The sequence below is a fragment of the Phoxinus phoxinus genome, assembly GCF_949152265.1.
Source record: "Phoxinus phoxinus genome assembly, chromosome: 17".
NCBI lineage: Eukaryota > Metazoa > Chordata > Actinopteri > Cypriniformes > Leuciscidae > Phoxinus > Phoxinus phoxinus.
In genome coordinates, this window is record NC_136892.1 from 31,669,657 (window position 1) to 31,696,757 (window position 27,101).

A 27,101-nucleotide genomic window follows, 5' to 3' on the forward strand; every position below is an offset into this window, starting at 1 on the left:
ATTCCGATTGAAAGCGTCAGCACATGTAAACACCAGATCGGTTTAGATAACATCCCATGTAAACAGTCAACCGGAATCAGCCAATCAGAACGATCTTAATAAGAATAGCAAAAAAGTGTGCATGTAAATGGGGAGTTTCCCAAAACCTTCATGAGCTTTAGATGATTTTAGAGAACATGGCCATCTGTGGACTTTAAGATCAGCATAGCTCACGATGGTTTTTATTCTATGACAAACTATATCTCAAGGTAGAGCAACTCAAATATCAGCTGGGTGAGTTGGAATTTGAAGTTAAAACTTCATTAATTAATATCATTAATCATTTTTAAATGACTATTTGACCGAATATTTGCACCTGGATAATCTAGAGTGATTGTAAGTGTGATGATCATCTGCTAAAGGAGCAACAACGACCACAATTCACTCCTTCAGTCAGTGAAGCTCCCACAGCCGTTCATGAGAGTTTAAATGCTGGGAATATTCCCATCTTCCCACAGGAGAAGAAGCAAGCAGGAGGAATTACTCCAGGAGAAACTACGGACATACTATTGTAAAGATGGAGATTAAGGAAGAACCCTGCAGAATAAAAGATGAAGATACAGAGGAACAAATAGGTTGGTGTTTTCCTTCATTCTCTTTAATGACGGATGAGGAACATTAAGATGAAAACTGACATATAACTATACATCTAAAACTAGATACTAATAGACTCAGAAGTAAAATAGATTAGTGCTAAATTAAGAATGAACTTTATTTGTTTCTCATTTCTCCTTTTTTAACTTACATTTATGTTGATTTCAGACCTGATGGAAGTGAATGAAGGCACAAACCATTTTTTTACAAATGAAGATGAAAAACTGACATATAAAGATGAAGACAACCCTCTGTTTCCAAAACCCAATTTCAAAAATGAAGATGGAAATGCAGTCGTTTCAGAGACTGAAGAGAATTTCACACAAAAACAAGCTGGAAAATCTGGAGTCAAAGTATCTTTCATCTGCACTGAGTGTGGAAAGAGTTTCATTCATAAAGGAGATATTAACAGACACATGAGGATTCACACTGGAGAAAAACCGTTCCCCTGCACTCAGTGTGGAAAGAGTTTCACTCAGAAAAACGTTCTCAAAGAGCATCTGCGCTCTCACTCTGGAGTGAGATCGTTCAGCTGTGATCAGTGTGATAAAACATTTGTTTTTTCAGCAAACTTAAGCAGACACCTTAAAGTTCATGCTGGTGTGAAGCCTCACTTTTGTTCTTTTTGTGGAAACAGTTTTTCACGACTGCAACATTTAAAAGTGCATGAGAGTATTCATACTGGTGTGAAACCTTATGTGTGCTTTGACTGTGGGAAGAGCTACATTACATCCAGCCGCTTAAGAACACACCAGAAAATTCATACTGGAGAGAAACCTTACAAGTGCCAGCAGCCATATCAACCTGTAGCCCAAGACCGGTTGCCCACTGAAGATAAGCAGGGCTGAGCCTGGTTAGTACCTGGATGGGAGACTCCTGAGAAAACCAGGTTGCTGCTGTTAGGTGTTCGTGAGACCAGTAGGGGGCGCTCACCCTGTGGACTGTGTGGGTCCTAATGCCCCAGTGTAGTGACGGGGATGGTTGAGGAGAGACTCCGCCATGATCGTAAAGCGCTTTGGGTGTACAGTAGTACATATGAAAGTGCTATATAAATGCCCTATTCTATTCAAGTGTTCACACTGTGGAAAAAGATTCGCTTCATTAAGGCTGGTTCACACGGCAGGATAATTAGGCCGATTTTAGCTCCGATTCACCCCTTCCGACAATCTTAAGGATGCTCCGATTAATCCGATAATCGTAAAATAATCTGATCAGATATTCCTGCCGCGTGTGGTGTGTTAAGGACGTCGGGATCGCTCCGATCTCAAATCAGGGATATCCAACATGTTGGATTTTTTTGGCCCGATTTCACCTCGTGTGTGTGGTGTCCAAACGAGCCTGTGGACTGTGGCGTGTAGCCAATCTGAAAGCGAGGCGGCGAGGAAGCACCGGGAAACAAAATCAAAACAGCCAGCGGTATGGCGCACCAGAAAGTCCGGTGGACGTCGGAGATGGAGGATAACGTTTTTTTTTTTCCCATTAAAAACAAACTACAAACTATCGCCACTGCATCCTCTTCGTCCGCCATGATTGTTTACTCAAGTCACGTTTGATCTCGAGGGATTTTGCAAGATTTCCCGTCTGACCTGGGAATGCTCAGGAGTCAAATCGGTTCGTGTGTGATGTGTTGATTTTGCTGTGTGGTTGCGCACCACACACTGTACGACCAAAACTGTTAGACCCGTGATTTTTTTTTATTTATTTTTTTGGCCGTGTGTGGGGTCTCTCAGGTTTAGAAAATCGGCCGACAATTTTAAAATCGTCCCGTGTGAACCAGGCTTTAGGAAACCTGAAAGATCATGAGAATTCGTACTGGAGAGAAACCTTTCAAGTGCTCTTCGTGTGGAAAGAGTTTCACTCGGTCATCTAAACTACGAACTCATTGGCAGAAGTTTTCTAAGTGAGCAAAATTGACTTTCACATCCATTATTTACAAATATTGTACTTAAAAATTATTTGACATTCAAATAGTTACAATTTAGTGATGTAATCTAGGCCTGCCCTCGTTTTAAGATTTTTCTAGTCGACTATTCATCGTTCATTTTGGCAATTATTAAACTAATCGCACATGTATATTATTAATAAGCCAAATCATCTTGAAATTGCCTATACATAGCCTACGCAAAAGTAGTGATTATGAATGTTGTGAACAAACAGTAAGCAGACACTGAGCATTTTAATAATTAATTATTGACGATGCTGATTCGTCATCTCAGCAGAATAGTGCATACACCTATATGTATATTTCATTACATAATCTTAGAATATTTCCATTTAGTTTTCCATTTGAATCGGTTAATTTAAAAATGAACATTTCAAGCTTTCGATAGATGTATTTCTCATGTCGGCGAGTTTCCGGCCCCTTTCTATGCTTGAGGTTGTGTTTTGTTTGCCAGCCTTTTTGGACTGCCTTTGAAGTGGATTATAAAAAACCTTTAACACTTGATCGTCATCTTCTTGTTCTTGCTTCAATTGTGTGTGACAATTGTGAGTGTACACAAATAAAACTTGTCAGTTTAAAATGACGTATTGTACTTGTGATGTAAGACCAAAAACGAAGAATATTTATTTATAGAAATTTAAAAGATATAAATCCTCCAAAAACTGCACAAATGTTGAGTAAAAACAGTAATTCACCTTTGGCTAAGCCCCGCCCCCCTTAGTTACTGTTGCTACCTCCGACAACTTCATCTGGGCTCTGGTTTGGTATCAACATGGCTTATGCTGTGACGGCTCTTCCTGCTGAACTTTTATCAAACTTTTATAAAGCAGCAAATAAAGTGTCCGATAGAAGTAGGCAAAGGGGGCTCAGTGTGCGTTCGAAGGCTTTATTTAAGTCATACCGGCGAAACGCGAGCAACAACAAGGCATCCAAATAGAGGCAAAAGCATAACGGTCACAGTCAAAAAATGAACCACCGAATATCCTAATCGAGACGGAGGCTGGGACTCACAATATCAGGAGAAACACTGTTCATGCAAAGCTGGGTCTCTATTCACTTCTATAATCGTTATTATTTACAAAGCAAACGGACTACGCGAGTATAAAGTTGTATTTATTAGCAGCGTGTGCTAGCGTATCAATTAGGGCAGAGAACCGAAATCATAACCTAAACAGCATAAAACTGTCTAACTAGTATAACTTCACAGTAAGGTTAAAAGCTAAATGTATCTTAGAGCAAAAGTGTGTTGTTGATCTTGAGGGGTTTCGCTGACTGAGGACGTCTACACAGTTTAATCCAAAGACGACACTTGTCAGTATTTAACTTCGGTTTTGGGAAGGGGGAAAAACGGACACCCCCTCCAACCTCTCTGGGAAACACGTATCTGTGTTACAAATGCCCCAGGCACAACGTTTAACCATATTTTTAATAAAACTACGACGGTAATAGCCTGCCGAGACCAAAAATATGAGCCGCCTGCGTTGAAGTCAATGGAGCGCCGTGAAAAAGTGTCGGACCCTCTATGGCAGCTCGTTCTTGGCTGCGCTGTGATTGGTCAATCTACATTCTAGGGCGTGGCTTAGCCAAAGGCGAATTAACATGAAAACTGACATAACTTTACATCTAAAACTAGATACTTGTAGTCTCAGAAGTAAATTAGATTTGTGCTAAATTAAGAATGAACTTTATTTGTTTCTCATTTGTCCTTTTTTTATTTATTGAATTTAATGTTGATTACAGGTTATTGATTGCTCTAATGTTAACCCCAGGTATGTGACACGTTTCTGAGACACTATTTTAGTGCCATTACATGTGACCTTAACTACATTTGTTCTATACAACTTCCTTTTTGTTCCAAATAAAATGCACTCAGTTTTTCCCAGATGTATTGAAAGCCTGTGTGTTGTCTATAAGCCACTTGCTAACACTATTTAATTCATTACCTAGAGTCTTCTCAATCCCGCTGATATCATCCCCAGAGACCAGTAATGCAGAGTCATCAGCATATAAAAGCAGTTTACATTTTACTGCAGCTGGCATGTCATTGATATAAACTAAAAATAAAAGGGGGCCAAGGATTGAACCTTGGGGCACCCCACAGGTAATATCCTGAGGATCTGATATGGTAAGAGGTGAACTATTTCACACAGCAGTATTTCTGAAGCCTATACTTTGTAGCTTTGATAGTAGTATTGCATGGTTTACAGTATCAAAGGCTTTTTGCAAATCGAGAAGAATCATGCCCACATACTTTCCTTCATCAAAGTCTTGTTGAATATAATCAAATAAATGAATAAGACAGGTTTCAGTAGAATATGCTGCTCTAAATCCAGACTGAAGTTCATACAGTAGATTTTGTCTGAAAGGTATTCTTACACCTGCTCATACACAAGATGCTCAAACACCTTCGATATAGCTGATCTGCTATTTTTCTTAAAAAGGGGGACTACCCTGGCCCTTTTCTTATCGCTTGGAAAGATACCCTGACTTAAAGAGATAGAGAGATAGTCTTTATTGTCCCATAGGGATAATCATTTCAATGACAAATGTATTATTATAATACAAATCCACAGAAGCACAAAGTGAAGACAGACACAAACCATTAGGTGTAATGCACCTCACAGAGGGTTATTATTATTTTTTTTATATAAAAAGCAATATACAAATTATTTTGTAAAGAACTTTCCCCAGAACCCATAAAATGATGAGAACATGTTAAAAAGGTGCAAAATGTTTTCATACTGAACTACACGTTCAGATCAACCAGCTATAGATCCTCCAAGACGGAAAAGCAAAAGGACAGAGACGTCAGTCTAGATAAAATACCACATTTCAGTAAACTGACCACCGTCATACTGTACAGTGTTTTTCATGGATTTACTGTAAGATACGCTGCCGCCATTGGTTTAAAACGAGCACTCAAGGCTTAAGCGTCCTCTTGCGCTACAGGACTCTGTCCAGCAGATGGAGACACACTGTGACGTCACTGACTGCTGCATGAGAGCCGAAGAGCTCAAAACAACCTGAATGTACATTAGTATGTCTATGTACATCCCCTAAAGGGAAAAAAGACAACGATGAATATAACAATACACTATAACAAGATCAAAAACAATTTCAATACAAACTTTGTTTGCTTGAGAAAGCCAGGACAGACAGTTTTAATTAATTTTGAAAGCTTGAATTTTGAAGGGTGTTACTATGCAGTTGCCGGGGTGTTCAGGGTGGTTGCTAGGGTGTTGCTAAGAGTTTCTGGGCCATTTCTATGGTGTTGCTATATGAAGTTGCTAGTGTGTTCTAGCTGGCTGCTATGGTGTTGTGGGGGGTGCTATGTAGTTGCTAAGGTATTATAGGTGGTTGCTAGTGTGTTTATTTTTAGCTCAATTTCTGTCACTGATGGATTGGCTTCCTTACCACTCTTGCTTGTGGCTTGCTTAGTTTGAGGCACATAATATTCAGCAATATTATTGATCTGACTGCACTGACACTGTTGGATGAGAACTGAACTGAGCTTGACAATGACATCACTGTTTTCTACAAAGCTGCTTTGTGGCTGAATTGAAGTTATTTTATAATTGATTAACTCAGGCAATGAACTGACCTCAGCTGATCAATATTGTCTTTTTAAAGCTGGTTTACAGCAGAATTGAATTCTGATTGCATCATTGAATCATTATTTTCCTTTTTTATCCCTGTAAAGCTGATTTGAAACGATCTGTATTTTATAAAGCGATATAAAAATAAAGGTGACGACTTGAATTCAATTGCTAGGATCTTGCTATGCAGATGCTAGGGTGTTGCTAAGGTGTTATGGGTTGTTTCTAGGGTGTTGCTATGCGTTTGCTAGGGTGTTCGGGTGGTTGCTAGGGTTTTCTGGGTGGTTGCTGGTGTTTCAAAGGTGTTGTGGCTAGGGTGTTGCTATGCGTTTTCTAGGGTGTTCGGGTGGTTGCTAGGGTGTTCTGGGTGGTTTCTGGTGTTGCAAAGGTGTTCTGGGTTGTTGCTAGGGTGTTGCTATGCATTTGCTAGGGTATTCGGGTGGTTGCTAGGGTGTTCTGGGTGGTTGCTGGTAGGGCTGGAAACGATTAATCGGATCCAAAATAAAAGTTTATGTTTACATAATATATGTGTGTGTATTGTTTTTAATTATTTTGTATATATAAATACACACACATGCATGTATATATTTGAGAAATATTTGCATTTATATACTGCATATATATTTATATGATTTATATTATATATAAATAGAACTTTTTTATATATAAATAACACATTTTTCTTAAATATATACACAGGCATGTGTGTGTATTTATATACTAAATAATTATACACAATACACACACATATATTATGTAAACACAAACTTTTATTTTGGATCCGATTAATCACGATTAATCGTTTACAGCCCTAGTTGCTGGTGTTGCAAATGTGTTCTGGGTGGTTGCTAGGGTGTTGTTATGCGGTTGTTAGGTTATTCCTAACGGTTAAAAGTCAAAAACACATTTTGCTCAGATTTCAGTTCCACACATCAGTTGTCTCTGAGATCTGTGAATCTCTTACCTCTTCTGTGACGGTCTCTGATTCAGCAGAAGGAAACTCTTCAGGTCCGGCTGCGTCCAGACACACTGGAATAATAATAATACAAGATTTATGTCTTTATAAACTCTGGAAAGAAAAGAATGTGAAGTATAGGAAACACGGGGCTAGTTGTCTGTATTTCAGTAAAAAATGTCAGTAAATTCAATGGTTTTGAATTAAAAGCTCAATGACGAACATGCTTTCGCTGTAGTTTTATATTAAACTGTTTTAAATTAGGATAATTCTTGTGAATTTCAGTCCTCCGAACTAAAATGAACACAGCAAAATACACACATTTAGACAACAATTAATAAGGGTTGTTTGTGTACATCATTCAAATGCTGTCACATTTTAATTGGGGCAAGTTGTCACGCATTTTAAATGTTAGAACTGTGTACTTTGTAAAAAATATTTTCTTTGTTACATTGTGCTGCAAATCTGTTTAATCTTAAGTAATCTTCAGGCTTTAAGCTTTGTTTAAAAAATAAATCTCCCGGAGGAATATTCACTGAAATAAAAATTTACAACTTGCTCCAGTCTTCCCTGTAATGATAAGGCAAACGTTTTAAGAACGAAACACAATTGCAGATAAAGTACTCACTGTTTGGTTTTTGCTGCATGCTGTCTCTGCGAATAAGCTTCGGTACGCGTTTCTCCCACGATTCATTGGTTTTTGAGTCCTCTCTGCTGTCCATCTCTCATTTAAGACTTTATCTCTTCTGCAGGGTCCAGATGTGATCCGTCTCACACACACCACCAGCGCAATTATTGTCATGTGACTTTCTCTTCGACTATTTCATATTTTAAACTCCGCTTTACGAAATGCATAAATACGTGTTTCTGTTTCATTCAGCTTCTGATGACAGTAAAAGTGAGTCGATGAGGAGCAGAAATATCCACATTAGCTCTTTCTCTCTCTCTGTGTGTGTGTGTGTGTGTGTGCGTGCGTGCGTGCGTGTGTGTGTGCGTGTGTGCGCGTGCGTGCGTGCGTGCGTGTGTGTGTGTGCGTGTGCGCGTGCGTGCGTGCGTGCGAGAGAGAATCCCGTAACTACTACACCTGATGAAAGACGAGAACCGAACAAGAGCTCAGAGAAAACAGAACAAACTCATCAAGAGAGAAAGAGGGATAGTAAAATAAAAAGCACATGTGAACTCTGCGCTGCTCTTATAGCCTAGGCTACTTCATCTTTGGCTCCGCCTATATTTACTCAATCATTGAGGAAACGGGTGACTTGACTAAATATGAAAACCTTCCTTGAACTAACAGTGGAAAGAAGCTATTTTTAGCTACAGCTTCAGTTCTGACATGATTGCAGCATCGATTGCCTAATGCATCCTGCAGGGAACACGTTTATTTTACAAATGTGAATAAGACACGGCTTTAAATATCAATTCAACTGTATTAATATTACCATGACCTGCATAGGCCAAACAATATGCAAAATGATTAACATTAAAAAGGAAAACATAGGACGTTATAAATGAATAAACAACATACAATGGACAAACACTAGGCTACTAAAATATGATTTTTTTTTCAGATTGATGACTTTTAATTACATAAATTAAAGATTGTTTTGGCATTTCTTGTAAAGGTTCTAATTCTATTTATTTTACTGTCTTCAGTTGCATTTGATTTTTTTGCATTTAGTATTGTTTTTCCTTTCTGTTGTTCACATCAGAACACATGATGACGCCAGTCGAGTACTTGAAATATGTGACCCTGCCGCAAAACCAGTATGGAGCAATTTTGAAAATGTTCGTTCATATGAAAGCTGAATAAATAATCTCTCCACTGATGTGTGGTTTCTTAGGATAGGACAATATTTGGTCGAGACATTGAAAATCTGGAATCTGAGGAGCAAAAAAAAATGTAAAAATCTGCTTTAAAGTTGTGCATTTATGTTCACGATTGTGCTGCATTCACTCACAGAAATACATGTTTTATATATTTACGGTAGGACATTTACTAAATATCTTCATGGAACATGATCTTAATATCCTCATGATTTTTGGCATAAAAGAAAAATGGATACTTTTGATCCATACAATGTAGTATTGTTGGCTATTGCCACAGATATACCCATCCAGACTTCCATTATTTTTGATCTTGTGAGATGGATGGCAAAGGTGAATTCAAGATTATTGACAGATGATGATGCAAAGACGGATCTTGTTATTAAGAGAAGGTGCGTTTAAGAAAACATTTGCACCATTCAAGATTAGATTAGATCAATAAATACCAACACGATCTCATGAAAGTGCGTATCTATACCATGAATGTTATTTCTCGTGCCATTTATAGCCTACGGCAAACATGTTGTTTTTTGCGTGCATATGTTACGCACTGAAAACCCTTGCACGCTATAAAGTGCGTATCGCATACAAAACTGCGTATGCACGTACAAACGGCGGATCATATGCACGCAAAAACCATTTTTGGCATATAAATGGCACGAGAAATAACATTCGTCGTTTAGACACGCACTTTCATGAGATCGGGCTTAAAATACTGAGTCAAATGGCAGTGACAAAGTGCAAGTATTCAGTCTACTACACCATTCTTCACATCTTATTCTTTATTTTATGACTGATTATTATGTCTATTTCCCACGTTATGTCTGACATTATACAAATGAAAATGAGCTAATGTAGTGAGCAAAACATGTGACAAACACAATCACAGAAAAACTTTTCAATTAACTGTGGTGGTAAAAATACACTTATACTTTATAGAAGTCGCTTGGCTCAAGTTGGCTGTAATTTGAGAGGCAAGGACGAGGAAATTCACCTTTGTGCTGGTTAGTTGTTGTAAAACCAGAATCATCCACATATTCTTCTTTATTGTGTGCAGAAATAGTCGAGAGAGTGAGATGAGGCATGAGCAAAGGTCTGAAACCTGCATTGTGCTGACCATAGCGTTTCTTCATTCATTTCAGTTTTTATTTATTTATTCCGCTGTAGTCAATAATTGTATCCCTCAAAACTCATTTTTGATCACCAAAATTACATATTACTAAATGACAATTTTCTTCATATTTAATTTAATATTTCCAAAAATAGTAAAAAATGTTTTTTTTCCTAAAAAAAAATAGATGCCTACTCTCAGATAAATGAGGCCTACGATTAATCAGATGCAAATAGAAATATAAAACCAGTCCTAATTGAAAGAGAACAAGTTGACAAAAAGATTGAATCTAATATTGGGTGATAATATAGCATAATGAGTGATTTATAAGTTATTTTATGTTGGCCGGTCATTTTTGACCGGGAAGACCACAAATGTGACTATGTGCCATTTTTTACAAAATAAAAGTTTTTCAAAACTTTTTTCCTGATGCAAAATTAAAGTAGACTAGTGTGATCAACAGTGCCAATTTTCTTCATAATTAATTTAATATTTCCAAAAATATAAAAAATTACTCAAAAAATGAGATGCCTACTCTCAGATAAATGAGGCCCATGATAAATCAGATGCAAATATAAATATAAAACCAGTCCTAATTGAAATGAGTGATTTATAAGCTATGTTTTATAGGCCGGTCATTTTGACCCGGGAAGAACAGGTGTTATAGGGTTTTGAACACCACATGAGGGTTAAAGCACATTAAAAACAACAGACATATAAACAACATTAATAGCTGGACTTTAAGCACTAGATTTCAACAGTAAAATATGGATTTTACTGTAAGATATGGAAGTGTTTTTTGTTCTGTTGTTGTTGTTTCTCTCCTGCAGAAGAAATGAATTACACCAGTTTCCAGGAGCCTCAGTGCAAAAAGTGTTCATATATCTTCACTAATTTACTTACAAAAACACCAGAAAGTGTGGATTACTTTCACAGCTAGCCCTAAGCACATGTATTTATCAATGATTGCTTTACATTATATGTATTTATAAATGATTGCTTTATATTATGGGCTGTTCTACTTGTGACAAGTGAGGTTACGCAGCCACGTCTGTTGGATAAATTCAATATTTATTGAGCAATGTATAAACAGTGTCATTTAGACATTAAAGAATACATTTGGGACCGAGAACACTTTCAGGTGTAAACAGTGCAATATTGTAAATACACTTTGACACTTACATGACCTTCACAAAGTGTTTAACAGAACCCAAATCATCCAGACTGATTATGTGCTCATGTATCTTAAACTATGAGATCATTGTGCACTTGAACGACACTTGACACCAGTTATTGGAGGTTCTGAAGATAAAAATACCTTCTAAACGGAAGTAAAGTAATGACATGATTAAGGAGAAATATTTTGCATCTCTAGACAGATTGTGCAACATGAACTATACCTGTTCAAATACGAGGAGAATTACACAATATATAAGCCTGTGTTGCATATTCAAAATCTGTTGAAATATGTACACAGTACATTTATAGTCATGAACGTTTAAAAAACGGAGCATTTTCAAAGGAAAATATTATTTTGTGTTATTTTGTATTCCAGTCTCATTCTGATTCACCGACTGAAAGTGACGTGAAGATGAGGGAAAAACGGCCGCTTTCTGAAGAGAAAACACAGTGTTAGAAATCAAAACACGTGCAGATTTATGATATGATTATGAGCTGTGAATCTCGGACCTCATCCCTGAATTTCTCTTTTCTCCGCAGGTCCTTCTGGATCAAGAGAGACTGAAAGCAAACAAACAGATGTTCAGGTTTGAGTGAGTCACGTGATCATAATCCACACTGAAATCAGAATGATCGTCACAATGCAAGAACAGTTCAATTATCTTAATATGACATTTCTTCTTCTCTTATCTCTCCGTGTTGCTCTTTAGAATCACAGTCTATAAACAGCAACGAGCATTTCGAGAAAACCTGTTGCATTTGATTTAATATCTGATATAATATTCTGATTTATCATTCCAGGATTTCACTTTTATTCCATTCCATGCATTTAATTGGACTAAAAAAACAAGTTTAGGGTCAACAGTCAACATTTACTTTATACATACATATCTGCACTGCACAAATGTTGTTATTATTATTGTAAACATGCACATCATACAGTATATAGGCATTATATACAGATATTTGTGTTAAAATTAGGGCTGTGAAACGATTAATCGCGATTAATCGCATCCAGGATAAAAGTTTGTGTTAATAAATGTGTGTGTACTGTGTATAATTATTTTGTATATATAAATACACACACGTGCATGTATATATTTAAGAAAAATGTGTTATTTATATATAAAATATTTATATATAATATAAATTATATTATATATAAATTATATATATTATATATATAATATAAATTAAATTATATATAAATCTATATACATGCAAATATTTCTTCAATTTCGTCAAGCATGTGTGTGTGTTTATATATATATAAAATAATTATACACAGTACACACACATTTATTATGTAAACACAAAGTTTGGATGCGATTAATCGTTTCACAGCCCTAGTTAAAATCTGAAATTCCTCTCAAACTTTCTTACACTTCGGTCGATATGTCTCCATACTGTTTTTCTGCTGCAGAATCAGATGTTCTTTGAATCCACAGGCATTTTCTTTTCTGCTAATTGTTTTTTCCTTCTGCACATGTTTGTCTTCGTCTGTCATCTTTTCTTTTCCTTCTGCTGCGTTTCGTTCTCTCTCTGGCATTTACTTCAGTTTTCTTGTCGTGTTACTGGCATGAAGTCTTAATCTTCTTATTTTCTTAACATCTGCAAACCACACAAAATATATAACCGATTATTTCACTATTAAAGAGAAATCATGAATTTCTGACTGGACAAACGCTATATTACAGAGTCATCAGATATATACAGTGCAGGCCAAAAGTTTGAGGCCCTCTGAGATAAATCTAGAATATAATGGATTTTAAAATATTTAACATTCTTCATTATTTATAGGCAGTGTTGGGGAAAGTTACTTTTAAAAGTAATGCATTACAATATTGCGTTACTCCCTTAAAAAGTAACTAATTGCATTACTTAGTTACTTTTTTAGAAAAGTAATGCGATACGTTACTTTTTCCCCCACCTGGGCTGGGCTTGTTTTTTTATAACACAAAAGTTATATTTTTGGCCAAATGTAAAGACTCTTTCAAACTAAAAGTGAAATAATAATCCTCAGGCTGAAGGAAATGTGTACAGTAGTACTATCTAAAGTCATTTTTGCTTATTTAACTGAATCATCGAAGGTCAGAAGCAAGTACTTTTGTCAATAAAATGAGATTAAATGCATAAAAATGTATGTTTTATTTAACATATTTAGTTATTAGAGGTTGGCATAGTATTGTGATTCTGCAATTTCATTTTGAGGAATATTGAATATTTTTTTTGTGCAAGTGAGATGAGTAAATGCTCACATTTAGTCTAGAACTACAATAAACATTATGTTCACACACACACACACACACACACACACACACACACACACACACACACACACACACACAACATGAGGACAGGAGAGCAGTCAGTCAATAAATGGGAAAACCAAGTAACTTGCGGGATAATTAACAAATGAGCGATTATTGATTAAGTTAACTCTTAAAAACAGGCACATTTTCATGCTTCCAGTGAAAAAAACGCACAATGATCTTTGAAACATTTTCAGTTCAAAGCAAAAAAGCGACATAAGAAGTAATATTTCTGCTTTCAACTCAAGGTCTGAGTTTGTCATTTAAAGAGTTGTTTTAAATCAGAGCTACGGTATGCATTATCGTTATCTGAACGCGATGTAGAAATGCCAAACAAACGACATGCAGAAAACACTCACCTAGATCCAGATCTGGAAATATTTATTATTATTATAATTCCTACTTCAGACTTTTTTTTTTCGTTTAAATCCTTGGAGAAGACGGCTACTAAAACCTCAGACTTGAATCACAGCCGAAGCCACCAGGAAACGACTGAGTAAATACTTCGAACAGCTTCTGTGACGCAAATGGGAAAAGTGCCTGAACTTGTTTAACCTCTTTTTTTTTTTTTTCATCTCGTCTTTGTTAATAAGTTACAATAACTGACGATCCAGTTGATTTCATGTCCAGTTGAGTTTGGCCACAGCAAGAAGACATTACCCGATGTATGACACCACCCGATGAGTCCACTGATGATGACACTCATTTTTATTAGCAAATAAAAAACTCTTTTCAAAATATTTGCATTAAATTCCTTGCATTACAGGAACATTTATTTTTTTACGTGTTACTGATGAATCCAGATCTCAAGGTCTCTGATGATCCACTATTATTGATATGGCTGGAGTTAAGGGAAAAAAAATCAAATTTACTCATTGTTTAATATTGCAATATTGGATTATAAAAAAATATAAATCAATGTTGACCTCACTAATGCTACTGAGTTATTTTCAGCATGTGTAAAGGTTGTTTTATGCTAATTTTTCTGCACAGTTAGTTTGTTGTGTGGTTGGATTTAAGCTCTAAAAGATCTGATCCTGAATCAGCGTGAAAAGAAAAACTTTCTTGGTTTCAAATCATCAGCATCAAAAACAACTGCATACTCCTTTGGCGGCTATTTTAAGTTTAAATATATGCCTTTCCAAACATTCTCTATTATGGTAAATCATCTGTGTAACCAATACATTTTATTTCTAAAATAATATTTTAATTTTCTATCATTATATTATCCCAAATCAAACACATGTGGTAAGATAAAAAGAGTTTGTATAATATCAGCCAAAATAACAGATAGCACATTAATCTATGAATGTTAGATAGTTTAATATGATATGAATTGTGTTCCGCCAGTAGAGGCGCTCGAGCAACCGAAGCAACGACACACACCCGAGTCCAGGAGAAGAAGAGAAGTGAGCGAGGGAAGGGAACATAAACATGAAAAGTGGAACACAGCCGTTCATTCTGCTCTAAATCTGCTGTTTTCAGACTGTGAGTACATTCATTTTAGCATTAATAAGAGAAATCTAAATCCAAACAACTAAACGAGTCAGTTTACTTAACTTAGTGAATCACTCAGAAATGAATCGAAATGAACCGACTGATGATGTTTACTCGTTGCTCGTGAAACCTAAACTTTTTTTTTTTTTTCACATTACAATTTGTGAAGATTATGAGTTGTGTTTTTATTTTATGTAATAAACAAATGAAACATGTTAAACAGAGTTTTTAATGCATGTAAATTATATCTAATGAAAGAGAAACATAAAAAGTTTGAGGAGTGGAATTGTTTTTAAAAAGTTGAAACGTTTAAACCATGAATAACTGAGAGTGATTGTAAGTGTGATGATCATCTGCTAAATGAGCAACAACGACCACAATTCACTCCTTCAGTCAGTGAAGCTCCCACAGCCGTTCATGAGAGTTTAAATGCTGGGAATATTCCCATCTTCCCACAGGAGAAGAAGAAGCAAGCAGGAGGAATTACTCCAGGAGAAACTACGGACATACTATTGTAAAGATGGAGATTAAGGAAGAACCCTGCAGAATAAAAGATGAAGATACAGAGGAACAAATAGGTTGGTGTTTTCCTTCATTCTCTTAAATATAACGCTTGAAGACTACATGTCCGTTTTAATGTATTAATTATATATAATAATTAATAGCAATAATAATTAACTAATTTCATTTATTTACTGGTATTGCATACTGACATATTATATTGCTATATTTTTTCATTTTGTCCTTCTTTAATTAAATTATGGGAATTTAATTTTAGATCCTATGGATGTGAATGTTTTGAAACATGAGTTTCGAAGACCTCATTTCACAAATGAAAATGGAAATATTTCACAGACTGAAAATAATTTCACACAGAAAAGTTCTGAAAAAACTGGAGTCAAAGGATCTTTCGCCTGTTCTGAGTGTGGAAAGAGTTTCACAGATAAATCAAAACTTAACAGACACATGAGAATTCACACTGGAGAAAAACCGTTCACATGCTCTCAGTGTGGAAAGAGTTTTACTTATAGAAGTATTCTTGAAGATCATCTGCGCTCTCACTCTGGAGTGAAGTCGTTCAGCTGTGATCAGTGTGATAAAACATTTGTTTTTTCATCAAGCTTAAATTCACATCTTAAAGTTCATACTGGTGTGAAGCCTCACATTTGTACTTTCTGTGGAAAGAGTTTTTCACTACTGAAGTATTTGAAAGATCATGATACTATTCATACTGGTGTGAGAGCTTATGTGTGCTTTGACTGTGGGAAGAGCTTTAGTACATCCAGTGCTTTACAAACACACCAGAGCGTTCACACTGGAGAGAAACCGTACAAGTGTTCACACTGTGGAAAGAGTTTCGCTCGGTCAGATTACATGAAAGAACATGAGAGAATTCACACTGGAGAGAAGCCGTACCAGTGCTCTTCATGTGGGAAGAGATTCACCCAATCGTCTAGTCTACAGTATCATAAGAAAAAAGGTTGCCTGAAGATTCCTAAATAAGCAAAAGTTCATGTTCAGAGGCATCACTTTCATGTTAATAGTTTGATATTGTGATAAATCAACAGATGAATTTCTTGCAACATAGCTACAATATCTGAGAGAGAAATCTGTCAAATTTACATATGGCACTTTTCCATTACCAGTACCAGCTCAACTCGCCTCGTCTCGGCTCGCTTTTCGCTCCGGTTTCCATTGCAGATAGTACCTCCACAATAGTACCTGGTCGTCATAGCAACGCCGCAGGAAACTGCCGTGACGTAATTATTTCTATAACACAGTTCCAGTCGTGGGATTGAATAAGTGCACTCAATAAAGTCCACAATGGTTTCGGACACCCAAATGGCTGTTCCCAGTTTTTTGGCTTTTAGTATGAATATGTTATGTTATCTATAAGCTAGTGTGCTCCAAAACAATGACAAAATTCGCATTTAGAAGACCAAACCCAACGTTGAAAATTAAAATCAGGTTGGAGTCAGAATCCAGTGTCAGATTGACGTTAATCTCCAACGTTGGACAGAAGTTGTATTGTGGTTGAAAATCGGGTTGACCAACATTAGTCGAGTTCTGACGTCAACCAGACTTTCATTTACAACCAAAATGCAACCCAAATCATCCCTGACATTACTACTTTCTACTCGAGGACCTTGACAGAAATGCAGTGGAGTAAAAAGTACGATATTTGACTTTCGAATGTAGTGAAGTACCTCCACAATAGTACCTGGTCGTCATAGCGACGCCGCAGGAAACTGCCGTGACGTAATCTTCTACGCGACACACACCCGCTACCCACACACACAGGACAATGGAGGAAATCGAGTGTTTGCTGTTTTACATAATATTAGTAATGGGTATATCACGCAATCTATGGCCAAACTATTTAAAAATGGCGGGGTTATTCAGGATACGCGTGCAATGATGACGCAGTGAATAGTGACGATTCTCTCTGACCAATCAGCAGTCTGCCGTGTTTTCACGCTCATTTTAGTATCCGCTCAGAACCTCGCCGGAGGTGATACGAAAAAAAGTATCTGGAAGCAGGTACAGGTGCAACTTTTACACAGTGGAAAACCAAACAAAGGCGAGGTGAGCTGGTACTGTGTAGTGGAAAAGCGCCTATAGAGGCATGGTGAGGATTGTTGGAAATTGAAAATGAAAATGAAACTAATGATCTCCATCGATATTCTGTACAAATTAATTTAGTCTGGTGAAGCACTTATAAATGTCATTCAATGTATCTATACTTACATTGTATGTAGAATTTGTTTCAATAATAAAGGAACAAATCTCTGTGAGTGGCTTAAGTCAAGAGTACTCTTTTTTTTTTTTTTTCATGAGCAAAGTCATGAAAAGTCATTGAACAATAAGCAATATCTCGAGTCAGGGTTTACAGCCGATACTTCCTCGTTCCAAAGAAGGTTGGCGCCTCGAGCCCATCCTCGATCTCAGACATCTGAATCGCGCCTTGAAACGGCCGTTCAAGATGCTATCATTGAAACAAATCATCTCACAGGTGTGTCCAGGGGATTGGTTTTTCGCAGTGGATCTGAAAGATGCCTACTTTCATATCCAAATATGATATGAAATTTCAATGAAATGAAAATATATCTATGTAAGACTTGTACTTGGCCTCTAACACACACACTGGCGTGTAAAATCTAAGAATTTATTAGCCAATGGCTAATGATAGACATTTAGTCGCCCGGAGTTGCCAAGTTTAAGTAATATTGTTAGATTAAACTTTTTATTCAAATTCTAACTGTTATATTATGAACTATATGCAAACTAGTTGCAATTAAATGTCAATATTGACATTCTATTGAAACATAAGTCATTTTCTGTTCTAACTGAACTTATTTCTGTCATTGGTTTGCATTATGTATGCTTGTGGATTTAAATGTGTACATTAATGTTATTATTCGTTTTTTAATTGGTTTTTATATTTAAAATGTTTTAATTTAAGCTTAAAAGACATGATTTTCTTAGTTGTTTCATATATTGTGTCCTGCTTTCCCGAAACAAACTCAGTTTGTAGAATAATTTCTAAACGACTATTTGAGCAAAACATTTGCACCTGGATAATTGCGAGTGATTGTGAGTGTGATGATCATCTGCTAAATGAGCAACAACGACCACAATTCACACCTTCAGTCAGTGAAGCTCCCACAGCCGTTCATGAGAGTTTAAATGCTGGGAATATTCCCATCTTCCCACAGGAGAAGAAGAAGCAAGCAGGAGGAATTACTCCAGGAGAAACTACAGACATACTATTGTAAAGATGGAGATTAAGGAAGAACCCTGCAGAATAAAAGATGAAGATACAGAGGAACAAATAGGTTGGTGTTTTCCTTCATTCTCTTTAATGACTGATGAGGAACATTAAGATGTAAACTGAAAAAAGGACACAACTTTTGCTTAATTGTGTATATAATTAAGCAAATTATATACACAATTATATTAAATACAAATTAAATATACCTAGTATATTTATTGTTCTCATTTCTCATTCTTTATTTGAATGTTGAAAATTTGATATGTTGATTTTAGACCCGATGGAAGTGAATGAGGACAAACAACATCCGTTTCAAAACCCTCATTCTTTCACAAATGAAGATGGAAACACAGTCATTTCCCAGACATCAAAGTGTTTCACACAAAAACAAGATGACAAAACTGGAGTCAAAGGATCTTTCACCTGCTCTCAGTGTGGAAAGAGTTTCGGACATAAAGGAAACCTTAATGTACACACGAGAATTCACACTGGAGAAAAGCCGTTCACTTGCTCTCAGTGTGGAAAGAGTTTCATATCCAAAGGCTCTCTCAAATATCATCTGCGCCGTCACTCTGTAGTGAGATCATTCAGCTGCGATCAGTGTGATAAAACATTTGTTATGGAATCAGACTTAAGAATACACCTTAATGTCCATACTGGTGTGAAGTCTCACTTTTGTTCTTTTTGTGGCAAGAGTTTTTCACGACGGCATACTTTAAAAGAGCATGAGAGTATTCATACTGGTCTGAGACGTCATGTGTGCTCTGACTGTGGGAAGAGCTTTAGTACATCGGGCCAATTAAAATCACACCAGAGAGTTCATTCTGGAGAGAAACCGTACAAGTGTTCACACTGTGGAAAAATATTCGCTCGTTTAAAAAGCCTGAAAGATCATGAGAGTGTTCATACTGGTGTGAGACCTTATGTGTGCTCTGACTGTGGGAAGACCTTCATTACATCAGGCGACTTAAAATCACACCAGCGAATTCATACTGGAGAGAAACCGTACCAGTGCTCACACTGTGGAAAGAGTTTCAGCCAATCATCTTATCTACGGTATCATCAGAGAAATCATTGCCCAAAGTCGTCTCGTCTAAGTGAGCAAAGTTTACATTCATGTCCATGATTTACAAATATTGTCCTTACAAATAACTTGACATTCAGATTGTTTTAATAGAGTGACTAAATTTAAGGGTTAAAATAGTAGTGACGTTTGAATCAAGTAATAGTTTAATCAAGTGTTGCCCTTCTCTTTTCTCAACCGCTGTAACATGATTTATAATGATATGATTCAACTTTACTGAACTTCTAACACTTGTTTTGCATTAAACTATTTCTAAAGTTCTTCAGGTGAACTGTGGTGAGATTAATTTTTATGTGAAGCTTTAGCTTTAAATACCACACAGGTATTTTTTATAGCATGTTAAAATTACTATACAATCACGGTTGTTTTTGTGTGTCCCTTTAAATGCAAATGAGCTGCTGCTTCTGGTGTTGTGTAAAGGCAAGTTCACACTACAGGATTTTAAAACGTGGGGCTGAACTGTGCGGTTCACACTACATGACTTGCTCTCTGTGAAATCAGGAGTGTTCAAGTTGTTGAGCTGTTCACACCACACAACACAACGTGATTGATCCGCAACAGGAGGTAACTCACTACACGAGTTGACAACAACTCTGTCACCCAACGATTCTATCTTGTCTACAAACCACGTTTTGTCATGAAAAGTCACGCAATAAAACGAACCAGAAATGACGCGATACAGCACACACGCCACTACCCAGCGAAGAAGAACACAAGTACACAACACGCGAGTCTTTGTTTGAATATGGACGTCAGACAGAAATTAGTGCTGCAAACTGTTTGCGCGATGATTTTCTCTGGGGGGAAAAACCCGCGTATTTTCCCGGTGACCTCAACCCATACCTTGCTTTGATTGGCTGTAGCTCATGACATCACATGTGGTTGAGTCGTGCGACAGCTCCGGATATCTAGCATGCTAGATATTTTTCTGGGCTCGGCGACGCATTTGCGAGCGTCTTTGATGCGTTGTTGGCTCTTTCATACTAACAGATTGGCGAGCGTTCATCGGCCGCTAATCCCCCGCGATTTGCACGCGATAACAACCCGACCTGTCGGCGAGCTCAACGATTTGCAAATCGGGCTTTAATCGGGCTTAAAATCCTGTAGTGTGAACTTGGCTTAATAGTCAGTTCCTATATGGATTTACATGAATATTCATGATATTTCCCCTGTTGTGGGCGTGGCCTTGAGACAAATCACAAAACGAATGGAACTGAAAATATTTGTGCTCGCTCCTCAAATCACAACTCAAGTCGTTTAATGGATTATTTCGAAAAGGTATAGTTTCAATGTTAAGCATTAACTGCAACATTTCCCATTTTCAAAACAATATAGTTTGTGTAATATAAATCGTCTGGGCTGTTTAACCTGTTTGATTTCAGGCATTCAGATAAACATGGTGGACACAGCAGAGCAAACAATGAGCGAATAACCTTGGCTAATACAGTTTTTTACTCTTTGATGTCTTTATCTTTTTTTATTTAATTTGTGAGGCATTACATTTAATTTAAATAGTTTGGTTTGTAGCTTACCTTGTTGGCATTCGGTGAGGAGTAGCCTACCGCAGTGTTGACAACAATGCCTGAAATAAACCTCTACAAATGTATCTGTGCCCTATTAAAATGTATATAAGCTTGGCTGGTGTGAGTATTTGTGACTTTCTAAATTTCTTAATTATTCTGTAGGCTATAGCTATAGCCATTGTTTGGTTCAGCTCCATCATCCCCACCACTACCAAGATGGTTCCTTCCCATACCTCACGGGGTCGGCTGCGCCCCTGCCTTCGTCTCCCTCGGATTGCGAGCTACGGATGGGGCCTACGCCAAAGAACTTTATATCATAATATTGCTTGCTGGGCTGTTAATAAATTTATAATTGTTACAGTATTTATTCTCCCAAGTCTTTCTGATAGAACTCATGTTGTCTGGAGTTTTTTTAACTATTGAAACTTCTCAAAGATGTTTTTGCAGTGTTTCAGTGCTCTATTCCTCCCTTTCTTTCTTTATGAACAAATCAAGACAAGCTTGATCGATGTTGAGTTCGCTGCTGGTGCGATCATAAAAGGGAATTGTGAAGAGCTCCACAATGGAAATGACCTCCTTTGGAATGTTTTTTGGAGCCTTTGACAGAGCCATGAAGGCCTCTGTTGCCATGTCATCTGCATTCCAGGTATCCCATAATGTCTTCTTGCCCCTGGTTTCAAATGCAGAGACTGTGTCACAACCACTGAAGGCATGGAACACAGGAAGGGCCTTGAATTTGTCAGGACCCAGAGACATGGCTTTCTCATGGGCAGATGTGTATCTGAAGTTCTTGCCGGTCCAAAATGCCACCCACAACTCCTCAAGGTCCAGCTCTGTGGCACATGTGCAGTGGCTTGAGCCACAACTGTTACCGCTCAGTTGACGATGCAATCAACATTTCATTTTACAACACCTGGACAATCGGAACACATACGCAAGACTCCTGTTTGTGGATTACAACTCTTCCTTTAACACCATCATCCCCGACCTCCTCCACAGCAAACTGACCCATCTGAACATTCACCCCTCCTCTGCTCATGGATTACATACTTTCTCACCAACAGGACTCAGTATGTCAGGCTGGGCCCACATCTCTCACAGCCCCGCACAGTCAACATCGGTGCCCCCCAGGGTTGTGTGCTGTCCCCCCTGCTCTTCTCACTGTACACCAATGACTGCACCTCTGGAGACCCTTCTGTCAAAAGCATCAAATATGCGGACGACACCACCATAATAGGCCTCATCTCCAACAACGACGAGTCAGTCTACCGCAGAGAGGTCAGTCTCCTGGAGTCCTGGTGTGCAGTCAGTAACTTGGAGCTTAATATCAACAAAACGGTGGAGATGATAGTGGACTTGCGCAAAAAGCCCCTGATTCATCTTCCTCTGGTCATTAACAATTCATCCGTGACTGGGGTAGAGCACTTTAAGTTCCTGGGCACAACCATCACCAACATACTCAAATGGGACAAAAACATCTCCCAAATAGTGAAGAAAGGCCAGTAGCGCCTGTTCTTCCTCCGCCGCCTGAATGGGCTACTGCTCAGTCCCCCCATCATGGTACAATTCTACAGAGTGGTCATTGAGAGTGTGCTAACATCCTCCCTCACGGTCTGGTTTGCCTCTGCGTCAGCCTGCACAAAGCCCAGGCTACAAAGAGTCGTCCGGGGAGCAGAGCGGATCATCGGCTGCCCTCTGCCCCCCATCATGGACCTGTACAGCTCCAGGTCCATTAACAGAGCTGTGAAGATTGCGGCCGACCCCTCTCATCCTGCTAATAGTCTGTTTAATCTTCTCCCCTCTGGAAAGTGGTACAGGGCCTTTTTGGCCAAAACACCACCGCCACCGCCACAGTTTTTTCCCCCAAGCAATAGCCCTCCTGAAAGACTCTTAAATCTGGAATTCATTGCACTTTATTTTTATTTAACACAACACTATCTACATTAACTTATTGCTCATAATGTCTCTGTTTGTCCTTGTATTGTGTTTTTGTCCTTGTTTTCTTTGTTTTTCTGTTTTACTGTGTGTTGCCTGCATGGAGAAGACCAATCCAAATTCCTAGTATCTGTATACATGGCAAAATAAAGTTGAATTGGTCCACAGTGCACAAGGTAATCTTTTAAAATCCTTTCCTTGCAGCATCTGCCGCATGGAGTAGCATCCTTGTGCCTCTTCATGTGTGCAAGGTCTGATCTGATTATTGTGGGTGAGATGATTGGGTCCGCATGTGTAAACTTGTTTGGTAGTCGACATTTCTATAAGGTTCCTGGGCAGAAAGTAAAAGAGCTGTTTTGTTTTTATCCACTCTCAGGAAGCCTTTCCAGTTGGTTTGTTAACTTGTTTTTTTTCCATCCACTCTTGTCTCCTTTCCCCACTTCTGGGACTTTATTCTGTTAACTTCATAGTGGTCTCATATAACATCCACTCTGATGACCCTTTCAAGTTTCTCTTTGATATAAGGTATGACGATCTTGCTGGAAAGACCTTGAGAAGCTGAAGTCCGCGGTGACGACATAAAAATCTGTGATTAATTTTAGCGGAAGTGAGAGACTAAGTTTTGAATGCTTATATCTCCTAAATGTGAATTTTGTCATTGTTTTGGAACACACCAGCTTATTTATAACATTAAGGAGCCTGGACAACGTAGAGCCTGGAAAACAGTGCACAGAAAGCCATCAGGAGCAGAGCTAAAACTCTTGTTAGTGCAAATGTTACACATCTGGAATTTATGAATGAACACTGTCAGCCCCCTTTTACTAGAGCTGACCGTGCATGCTCCACTCCCAAACAAACAACACATGAATTGTGTGTGTGTCCACTCGTCATGAAGCGAGGGCAGGGAGGAACACACGATCCAAAGCTGTTTGCTCCCCGTACTCCTGTCTAGATGTGGTTGTGGACATGCATCGATGCTCAGCACCTCTACCTCCTCAGAGATAGGCTGCTGAAACACCGGGCTCTCTAACCAGGGCGGAAGAAGCCGCGGCACGGGCTTCCGATCCCAGAGAGAGAGCGCTGGATCCCCCGGGGAAAAAGGAAGAGAAAAGGTGGAGCCGGTCTCTAACCCCTTCGCGAGATCAATTTGCGAACTCCACAATACCAGCTTCCGTGCTGCCTCTGCAACACGGGGCCGATACTGCGAGGACCGCGAGCTTGAACACCCTCCTCAAAGAGTGACAAGCGGGAACGGAGCGAGTAAAGCGATAGTCAGATCCCTCGAGCGCTGACAGAACATGCTCCGTTCCAAACAAACAACACATACATCCCTAACCTGGTTCTACCAGACTCTCGTACATTTCATTTGTACTGAGAGTCTGGCCTCTCTCCATTGACAAGTGTTAACTTCCTTGAAGGCGGGTATTCTGTTGAAGTTTAAAACTATTGGATCTGCCATAACCAAACGCTAACGTTTGGTCGTGATGTATGACTACTCAAACTAGCGCACGACCTCAACGTCATCCTATTCTCAGCCACTCCCTCTGTTCGGACCGGTAAAAAAATGACTGGAGAAAACCCAATAATATACCACAATCCGTACCACAGACGTAGTTCTGAAGGAAGATGAAAATTGAGCGGAAGTACATAGGAGGGCGGAGCCAGGCTAGTGTATCCCCACCCGTAAAGAAAGAGGGCAGGGAGGAACACACGATCTAAGGTTGTTTTGTTCGCCATAGTATCTATGCTTGTAACAGACAACAATAAATAAGACAGACAGTATGTAACACAGAGCGCTTGCTGAGGCACAAAAGCTAGCGCGGTTCTAAACGGGATGTCCTTTATCCTTTCCTGGCCGTCACGTCACCCGCCTGTGACGCCCACTCTCATCATTGGACTAGTTGACACAAGTGCTTCAGACGCAATCACGCAGGAGCGTTCCCAAAGCGTCATCGACGCATCGCAAGTTCCCTCGTAAGGGAACTCTTCGTATTCTGGATTTTTCCTCCGGTTTTTACAAGAATATGCTGTGCAGTGACTGTCTAAAGCATGTAAATATACAAGCGTGAAGCGTTACTTTAACCGGGTTAAAAGCGGTGTTTAGATTGACGATAACCCGGGGTTAAGCTCAGTGTGAAAAATACATTTTATCAGTGACATGTTATGATTTATGTCTCAGATATAGACATGAGAAAAGCAGAATTTCAAAACTTTATTCCGGACATATATGTTATTATTCATTTTTAATAGTTTTTTTTATTCCTTTTTATTTATCTAATCAATTTATTTTTCATTTAAACTTAAAAGACATGATTTCTGATTTGTTTCTAAATTACTATTTGAGCAAAACATTTACACTGAATAACTGAGAGTGATTGTAAGTGTGATGATCATCTGCTAAATGAGCAACAACGACCACAATTCACTCCTTCAGTCAGTGAAGCTCCCACAGCCGTTCATGAGAGTTTAAATGCTGGGAATATTCCCATCTTCCCACAGGAGAAGAAGAAGCAAGCAGGAGGAATTACTCCAGGAGAAACTACGGACATACTATTGTAAAGATGGAGATTAAGGAAGAACCCTGCAGAATAAAAGATGAAGATACAGAGGAACAAATAGGTTGGTGGTTTCCTTCATTCTCTTTAATGACTGATGAGGAACATTAAGATGAAAACTGAAAAAATTGTGACTCACCTAGTATATTTATTGTTGTTCTCATTTATCATTCTTTATTTGAATTTTGAAAATTTGACATGTTGATTTTAGACCCAATGGAAGTGAATGAAGACAAACGACATCAGTTTCAAAACCCTCATTATTTCACAAATGAAGATGGAAACACAGTCATTTCACAGACGTCAAAGAGTTTCACACAAAAACAAGATGGAAAAACTGGAGTCAAAGGATCTTTCACCTGCTCTCAGTGTGGAAAGAGTTTCATTCATAAAGGAAACCTGAATGTACACATGAGAATTCACACTGGAGAAAAGCCGTTCACATGCTCTCAGTGTGGAAAGAATTTCATATCCAAAGGCTCTCTCAAATATCATCTGCGCCGTCACTCTGTAGTGAGATCGTTCAGCTGTGATCAGTGTGAGAAAACATTTGTTGTGGAATCAGACTTAAGAAAACACCTTAACGTCCATACTGGTGTGAAGCCTCACTTTTGTTCTTTTTGTGGCAAGAGTTTTTCACGACTGCAGACTTTAAAAGGGCATGAGCGTATTCATACTGGTGTGAGACCTTATGTGTGCTCTGACTGTGGGAAGAGCTTTATTACATCCACCCACTTAATAAGACACCAGAGAATTCATACTGGATAGAAACCGTACAAGTGTTCACACTGTGGAAAGAGTTTTGCAGAATCATCTAATCTACGGTATCATGAGAGAAAGCATTGCCCGAAGTTGCCTTGTCTAAGTGAGCAAAGTTCACATTTACATCAATGATTTACAAATATTGTACTTACAAATAACTTGACATTCAGATTGTTTTAATAGATTGATTAAATATAAGGGTTAAATTAGTGGTGAAGTTTGAATCTGGTAATAGTTTGCCCTTCTCTTTTCTCAACTGCTGTAAGATTATTTATAATGATATGATTCAACTTTACTGAACTTTAAACACTTGTTTTGCATTAAAATATTTCTAAAGTTTTTCAGGTGAACTGTGGTGAGATTCATTTTAATGTGAAGCTTTAGCTCAAAATGCCCCACGGGTATTTTTATAGCATGTTAA

General features: G+C 38.1%; 3 protein-coding genes and 1 long non-coding RNA gene across 6 annotated transcripts in view; 2 read left to right on the forward strand and 2 right to left on the reverse strand.

Moving 5' to 3' along the window:
• The window catches only part of LOC306984773 (uncharacterized protein), a 57,596-nt gene that overhangs the window by 4,179 nt on the left and 26,316 nt on the right, over positions 1-27,101 (forward strand). The window contains exons 2-3 of one of the 2 annotated variants that reach the window (XR_013794612.1): positions 498-614; positions 802-4,452. The exons of the other annotated variant lie outside the window; for it this stretch is intronic. The gene's annotated coding sequence lies outside the window, so the exon portion shown is untranslated. Of the gene's footprint in view, positions 1-497; positions 615-801; positions 4,453-27,101 lie in introns of those variants that run through there. 2 annotated transcript variants of the gene reach the window in all.
• LOC306984778 (uncharacterized protein) lies at positions 5,066-8,132 on the reverse strand. The gene is made up of 3 exons (XM_079586471.1): positions 7,755-8,132; positions 7,136-7,200; positions 5,066-5,631 (listed from the first exon to the last, which is right to left on the reverse strand). The coding sequence occupies exons 1-3, from the start codon at positions 7,846-7,848 to the stop codon at positions 5,482-5,484; spliced, it is 309 nt and encodes a 102-aa protein (XP_079442597.1). The 5' UTR covers positions 7,849-8,132; the 3' UTR covers positions 5,066-5,481.
• LOC306984779 lies at positions 10,951-14,236 on the reverse strand. Of its 2 annotated transcripts, XR_013794614.1 has the most exons (4): positions 13,912-14,236; positions 12,624-12,851; positions 11,751-11,801; positions 10,951-11,674 (listed from the first exon to the last, which is right to left on the reverse strand). It is a non-coding gene; the product is annotated as an uncharacterized lncRNA (long non-coding RNA). The 2 variants fall into 2 exon arrangements; XR_013794615.1 differs by having other exon boundaries at positions 10,951-11,801; positions 13,912-14,230.
• LOC306984753 (uncharacterized protein) lies at positions 14,924-27,020 on the forward strand. Its single transcript, XM_079586409.1, has 7 exons — positions 14,924-15,040; positions 15,508-15,627; positions 15,828-16,529; positions 18,766-18,885; positions 19,097-19,918; positions 25,863-25,982; positions 26,130-27,020. The coding sequence occupies exons 2-7, from the start codon at positions 15,570-15,572 to the stop codon at positions 26,684-26,686; spliced, it is 2,379 nt and encodes a 792-aa protein (XP_079442535.1). The 5' UTR covers positions 14,924-15,040; positions 15,508-15,569; the 3' UTR covers positions 26,687-27,020.